The 7675-nt window shown below is 44.4% G+C and overlaps 1 protein-coding gene across 1 annotated transcript in view; it reads left to right on the top strand.

The window, feature by feature from the left end:
* Positions 1–1595: 1595 nt before the first annotated feature.
* The window catches only part of Nemp1 (nuclear envelope integral membrane protein 1), an 18882-nt gene continuing 12802 nt past the window's right edge, over positions 1596–7675 (top strand). The window contains exon 1 of the mRNA XM_021205497.2: positions 1596–1749. Within this exon, the coding sequence (XP_021061156.1) occupies positions 1623–1749 (127 nt within the window). The 5' untranslated portion in view covers positions 1596–1622. The remainder of the gene's footprint in view (positions 1750–7675) is intronic.

Genomic DNA, 7675 nt, shown 5'->3' with positions numbered 1-7675 from the left:
CTGTCCTGGAACTCACTTTGTAGACCAGGCTGGCCTCGAACTCAGAAATCTGCCTGCCTCTGCCTCCCGAGTGCTGGGATTAAAGGCATGTGCCACTATGCCCGGCACAAGCTAATCTTATTAGTGATCCTCTGACCTGAGTGTTTTGGATGCTGGAGTTGACAAATATGGACCAACACTCCTCCTGTTAACCTAGACATTAAAAGGTTTTCTTTCTTTTTCTTTCTTTCTTTCTTTCTTTCTTTCTTTCTTTCTTTCTTTTCCTCCTCCTCCTCCTTCTTCATCAGTTGATCCATTAATTGTGTGTGGGGTACTGTGTGCCACAGAGTCAGTATGGAGGTCCTGTGGGAGCAGAAGTTGTTTTTCTCTTACCATGTGGGTTCAAGGTTTATACAACTGAGCCATCTCAATAGGCCATCTATATGCGTGTTGTGTATGTATAAATGTGCATATACATGTATACATGTGTCTACACAAAAGTGTGTGTATATATATATATATATGCATAAATGTATATAAACACACATACACATTCTCACGATTCACACTCTATAATCCTGGCTACTCTTCAATTCTCAGCAAGCCTTCATTCTCAACTTCCCAAGTGATGGGATTACAAGCACAAGTCACCTCTCCCTTGCCCATCTTCAGATCACCTTTTAATAGGTGCTTCAATTTCTGCAAGTGCTATACACACAGTGACTGGACTGCAAATATGTCATGTATTGGGAAGCACCTAAGCCGCAGAAAGAACTTAGATTTGAGCTCAGAACCTACTTTGTTTTTCCTTTCTCTCTCTTAGCCTTGGCCTTTTTTTTTTTTTTTTGGAGAGGATAAACTCTGTCTTAATTATCACTTGTTTCGTTTCAAAACCAGAAATGCTCGTGACTTGTAATTTATTCCTGTGGCGTTGGTGATCGAAACGAGGGCCTTGTGCACGGTTCAGCTACATACCCAGCCAAAAAAGGAAACCAAAGCCAAATTAATACTTTTTTTTTCTTTTGGTGTTTTGTTTTCTGTTTGTTTTTTTCTTGCAGTGCTGGGGATCGAAGTCCGAGTTTCTAGCTCAGCTCTACCTCGACATTTTCAAACGTTGTTCATGCCTACAAAACCTTGACAACGCACAGTAATCCTGTACTTATCGCTGAAATCTTTCAGAACTTTGGAGACAGGCTGTCAATCATTTTACCTTAAAAACCGGTCACGGGAGAACCTTATTCGTGAAGAGTTGCCACTGGCTTGCATGTAATAAAAGGACCGAGGAAGAAAGGAAAGAAAAACTAGAAGAAACTTGACGTTTCGATGGAAACACGCAGTCCAGGAGGCTTCCGCTCATTCTGATTTCCTATTGGGTAAGCTTTCCATCAATCTCATTTGTAAATAAACCGCGGACGGAAGCAGGTTGGGGGGAAAGGGCGGGCTCTTCCTGTCGTCACGGCCTGGGCTGGCGTTGTTAGGAGGTGTGGCTCCTAGGGGCACGGGAGGGCGGAGCGCGCGAGGCCCCGCCTGCCCCACGGGGGTGGGGTGGGGGCGGGTCTCGCAGCTGATTGGCTGCCGGCACTGCCTGTTCGGAGACAGTTGCTGAGGAGGGGCACGCGAGGAGGAGGCGGTGTGAGGCAACCATGGCGCGAGGAATCAAAGTGTCGGTGTGGTCGGCGGTTGGTCCCGGGCCCCGGTGCTGGGGGGCCGGGGGCGGCGGCGCCGCGTGGCTGCTCTTGGTCGTCGCCGGCTGCGTGGTCTGCGGCTCAGGTACCATCGGGGCAGCGGCTGCCCAGGGGTCGGGCTGGAGGGCGTTAAATTTGGAAAAGTGGTTTCTCATCCCGAGGGTGCGGTCCGTTACCCGGAGCAGCGCGGGACGCTGAGGGAGACGCTCCGGGAACCGTCCGCACTGCCGGGTCCCGGGCTGCCCTCCGGAGAGCTCGGGTCCGGCGGAGGCCTGAGCCTTCCCCAGTTAGGGAGGCCTGGGCTGGTTGACACCCTCTAGGGGGAAACCATGTAGGGGCTGCGTGGTGCTGCTGAGTCCCTTGAATGTCTGAGTTAAAACGGATTTCTGGGTTTCGCCCTGAAATAGGTCAGGAGAAAGCAAACGCCCCACTCATTCAGTTTACTAAAAACACCTCAGGGATAGATCTGTCTCGACACAGTGGGATAGAGGTCACCTGAATGTTTTTCAAGACAGGGTCTCTCGCTCTCTCAGGGTAGCTCTGACTGTTCTGGAACTCACACTTTAGACCAGGCTGGCCTGGAATTAAGAGACCCACCTGCCTCTGCCTCCTGAGTGTTGGGATTAAAGGAGTGTGCCACCACTGGCCTCTTGTTAAGATCCTCCTCTCAAATGGCCCCAGAGAACACACCTGCGGTCATTATAGTTCATTTGCCCAGAAAAGATGAGAGGCCATCAGCTTTGAGCAGGACATAGTTCCTAAGTTTATTCATTCTTTCAAGCACATTCATTTTGTACCTCCTGCTGGACGATCAACTCCGGACTGGGTAAGAAACTTATTTTGTGTTCCTGACCAGAAAAAATTAAGTTTATAAGAAATCGTGTTTTCCCTCCCTTGTTAAGTAGTGGACGGGAAAATAAGTGATGTTTGCCAACTTCCACTGGAGGGAGTAGCAGCTCCAGAGAATAAAGACAGCCAAGGCGTGTAAGCACACATCCACTCTCATACTGCCCCCTTCTGTTCCTGCCTGCCTGTCACTTGCTCTCATGTGTGACTTTAGGATCAACACCCATAAATATATTGTTCAAAAAGGACTGAAAACTTCTTTTGGGAAGAGAGTATATGTCTAGGAGAGATTCTTTTCCAGATTCAGGGCCTAAAAGCCTAGAACAGGATATGGAAGGACTGTTACCCAAATAAACTTTCAAAATGGGGCCTTGGGGTGTGAAGAAATAAGGAAATATTAAACACAGTCAGCAGTTCCTTTCTTTGAGATTTCTTTTACAGGGAACTGGGGATTGAAATGTAAAGCAAAAAGCCAGGCATAGTGGCTCAGAACTTTACTCCCAGCACTTGGGAGGCCAAGGGAAATAGATCTCTCTAGTTCGAGGATAGCCTGGTTGGTCTACATAGTGAGTTCCAGGACAACTGGAGCTACATAGACCTGGAAACAAACAAATAATAAAATAGCTTAAAAAAAAAGAAAAAAGTGCCAGGCAGTGGTGGCTCCCGCCTTTAATCCCCAGCACTTGGGAGGCAGAGGCAGGTGAATCTCTGAATTCAAGGCCAGCCTGATCTACAGAGTAAGTTCCAGGACAGCCAGGGCTACACAGAGAAACCCTGCCTCGAAAAACAAACAAACAACAACAACAACAACAGTGACCTAAAACACACTTTGTGCTTGCTTGCTTCCCTTCTTTTATTGAGACAGGGTCTTACCATGTTGTGCAGGCTGCTTTGGAACCCACTGTGGGACCTGACTGACCTGTAACTCAGGGTCCTCCTGTTTCATTCTCCAGCATGCTGGGTTTACAGAGCGTCACCAAAGGTTCCAAAGTTTCTTCTAGGAGGGGAGGCTCAGGGGCTTCCTAATGGGGAGAAAATTCATCTCTGGGAACAAGTCGGAATGCCGACCTGGTTATGTGGGTGTCAGCTGTCAGAGCAATCTGTGGCACTACAAAAACCAGGCTCTCAGATGTAGGATGGAATTTTATTCAAAGGATGGTTACTTGTCACAGGAAGTTTTAGAAACATTTATCTAGCAAGTATTAATACAGTTAAGTATAAAGTAGGCAAAACCCATGTAGTTTATTGCGTGTGTGTGTGTGTGTGTGTGTGTGTGTGTGTGTGTTTTTGAGCATTTCAGGAGGGGTCATATGCACATGTTTGCAAGTATAGGCCAAAGGTTTGATGTCTGTTTGAATCCCTATCTTCCCTAGTGGGCCTGGAACTTAGAGATTTGGCCAGACTGTTGGCCAGCAAGCTAATCGCCCTAGGCCCTGGGCCTACCCTCAGCATTGGGGTTACAGGTGAACAGCACTCTGCCTGGCTTTTACGTGAGTGCCTGGCTTCTGAACTCAGACCCTTGTGTTTGCAGAGCAATCACTTTACATACTGGAGCCATCACCCAGCCCCAACTTTAAACTCTGAGGGGGTGTGTGTCCTTTGCTCATGGCCTACCGTATTATTTAATTTTCTGAGCCAGGCTTTTGTAGCCCATCTTGGCCCTTTGTATCAGAGAATGACTTAATTATTGATCCTCTCATGTGCTAGGATTATAAGCATTTGCATCCATATTCCACCATAACTAGTTACAAATTTGGTGTGTATGTGAGTGGGTGTATTTGTTTGTTTGTTTATTTATTTTTTGTTTTTCAAGACAGGATTTCCCTGTATAGCCCTGGCTGTCCTGGAACTCACTTTGTAGACAAGGCTGGCTTTGAACTCAGAAATCTGCCTGCCTCTGCCTCCCGAGTGCTGGGATTAAAGGCATGCACCACTATGCCTGTCTTTTTGTGTTTGTTTTGGTTTGTTTTGGGTTTTTTTTTTTTTTTTTTTTTTGAGTGGGTGTATTTATTTTTTCAGTGCTAGAAAGCAAATCTAGGACTTGACCCACACCAGGCATGAGCTCTACCAAGCTGCATCTCCAGCAATATAATTGCTATTTATGAAAGATAAAATTTAGAGCTAATTTACCTCCCTCTTTAAATTTTTCTTGGTTTTATTTTGTGTGAGTGTTCTGCCTGTGTGTAGGTTTGTGTGTTTGGTGCCTACAATAGTCAGCAGAGGGTATTCGGATCCCCTGACACTGGAGTTACAGATGGATAGATAGATGGTGCTGGGAATGAACCTGGATTCTTTCACAAGAGTGGCAAGGGCTCCTAACCACTGAGCCATGTCTCCAGCCTCTGCCCCCTTTTATATTTTATATGTGGTCATTTGGTTTCATTATTTGGATTTATACTTAGGAGATTTCCAGGCCAGTGAGATGGTTCTGTGGGTAAGGAAGACTTGCCTGTGGGTAAGGAAGACACAAACCTGGAGACCTGAGTCAGATCCATGAAACCTATAATCGGAGATAACAGATTCCCCAAAGTCACCAGGGTGGACAGACACACATGAACATATGTCATAACACACTACACACACACACACAATAATGATAATAAGATATCTGTAAAGTTGAATTGATTTTTTTTTTTATTTTTGGGGATAAATGTTAAATACATTTTTATTTTACCATTTATTATTATTAGCTGAACTGGGAATTGAGCCTAGGGCCTCAAACATGCAGTGTTAGTGCTCTACCACTGAACTATGATTCTAGACTTTTTTATTTTTAAATACAGGGTCTTACTAAGTATCCATGCCTCTTTATTTTTTTTTTATTTTTTTCAAGACAGGGTTTTTCTGTGTAGCCCTGGTTGTCCTGGAACTCACTCTATAGACCAGGCTGGCCTTGAACTCAGAAATCTGCCTGCCTCTGCCTCCCAAGTGCTGGGATTAGAGGCATGCACCACCACACCCGGCTTAAAATGTTTTTTAAAAAAATACTTCTGCTCTGGCTGGTTTTTGTTAGCTGTTTATTTTTATTTATGTTTTAAGATTTATTTATTTACTATGTATGCGGTGTTCTGCCTTCATGTATCCTGCAGGCCAGAAGAGGGCACCAGATCTCATTATAGATGGTTGTGAGCCACCATGTGGTTGCTGGGAATTGAACTCAGGACCTCCATAAGAGTAGTCAGTGCTCTTAACCTCTGAGCCATCTCTCTAGCCCCCCCCTTTTTTTTAAGATTTATTTTATTTATATGAGTAACTGTCTTCAGACACACCAGAAGAAGGCATCAGATCGATCCCACTACGGTGGTTGTGAGCCACCATCTCTCCAATCCTTAAAAAACTTTTATTAAATTTGTTCTTTGACAAATTCATGCATTTGTATAGTCTATTCTGATTATCACTACCCAGGCCCCCAGCCCTGCCCAGTTCCTGCTCAGCCCCTTCTGGTCCCTGCTGGTCCTATCCCCATTCGTATCTTTTTGTTTAAACTCATGACTCACTGAGTGTAACTAGGGCCATCTCCATGGTCATAGATTAGGAACTATCTATTGGAGCCTGGAAAAGTGGCAGTTTGGGGGCCGGCAGGATGGCTCAAGATCAGGTGCCTGATGCCAAGCCTGATACCCAATCCCTGGGATTCACATGGCAGAGAACAAACACCTGCCAGTTGTTCTCTGACTTGCCCACACATGCATACAAGTACAGTAGCGCATGCTTGCAGGGGCACATAAAACACTCAATGTAATCTTAGAAAGGTGCTAGTTGTTGCAAGACTTCTGAGTAACTGGATTACTGTTGACAGAAATGAGTTGAGGGTATTTAAGAGTTAGGAGGGGCTGGAGGGTGTGGGTCTCACTGTGTGTGCTCAGGTGAGACTTGTTTGTTCGCCTTCATTCCCACCCCTGCTTCTTTGACTGTGTCTACCTTAACCTTTCCGTTTTGATGTCATATGTGAGACCTGCTTTTTTAAAATTGAGATTTAATTTATAAATGCTATTTGGTAGGTTTTAGCATTTTCAGTGTTGTGCCATTATTGTATCTGTTAGTTCCTGTCTTTTCTCCATCCTGTCGCTGACAGCTGCTCAATCCATTTCTTGTCTTGGCATTCACTCCTTCCAGACATTTTATATAAATTGATCTGTCATTTTCTTCTTGTGACCTTTTTTTCTTTTGCATGACTTCTTTCACACAATATAACCTTTTAAAGGTTCATCATTTTAGAGCATGTGTCAATATTTCTTTTTTTTAATTTAAAAGCTTTTTTTAAAAAAGATTTTATTTTATGTATATGAATGAGTACACTGTAGCTGTCTTCAGACAAAACAGAAGAGGGCATCAGATCCCATTACAGATGGTTGTGAGCCACCATGTGGTTGCTAGGAATTGAACTCAGGACCTCTGGAAGAGCAGTCAGTGCTCTTAACCACTGAGCCATTTCTCCAGCCCAACTTAAAACCTTTTTATTGTGTGTTATTCATGTGGACATTCTGTTTCCATGTGTCTGGGCATCCTGTGCATGCCATGTACCCAGAGATGCCAGAAGAGGGCCCTTGATTCCCCGGGACTGGAGTTAGATGTTTGTAGGTGCTGGGAATTGAACTCACCCAGGTCCTCTTAACTTCTGAGCCACCTCTCCAGCTCTAATACTTTTCTTTTAGAGCTGGGTGTAGTCCATTGTGTGAATGTAACACATTTTGTTTACCTGCTCATGAGCTGAGTGACACTGAGCCTTTTCATTCTCTGGTGGTTATGTAAGAAGCTGTATGATAGGTTTTTATACACATTCATGTGCAAAAAAAAATTGTATCATTTTTACATTTCTGCCAGCAGTACATGGGGGTGGGTTCCTAATTTTTCCATATTCCCAACCAACATTTGTTACTGAATTAATTTTTTTTGTTATTTTTTTATTATTATTTTCTTTATTTACATTTCAAATGCTATCCCGAAAGTTTCCTATACCCCTCCCCCCCTTTTTTTTGGTTTTTTTGAGACAGAGTTTCTCTGTATAACCCTGGCTGTCCTGGAACTTTGTAGACCAGGCTGGCCTTGAACTCAGAAAATCGGTTGCCTCTGTCTTCCAAGTTTTGGGATTAAAGGTGTGTGCCACCATGCCTGGCTTGAATTAATTTCTTAATTCCTTTCTTTCTTTTTTTCATTTTTTGATT

The sequence above is a fragment of the Mus pahari genome, chromosome 9 (genome assembly GCF_900095145.1).
Source record: "Mus pahari chromosome 9, PAHARI_EIJ_v1.1, whole genome shotgun sequence".
NCBI classification, from domain to species: domain Eukaryota; kingdom Metazoa; phylum Chordata; class Mammalia; order Rodentia; family Muridae; genus Mus; species Mus pahari.
This window is presented reverse-complemented; position numbering and strand designations above follow the sequence as displayed.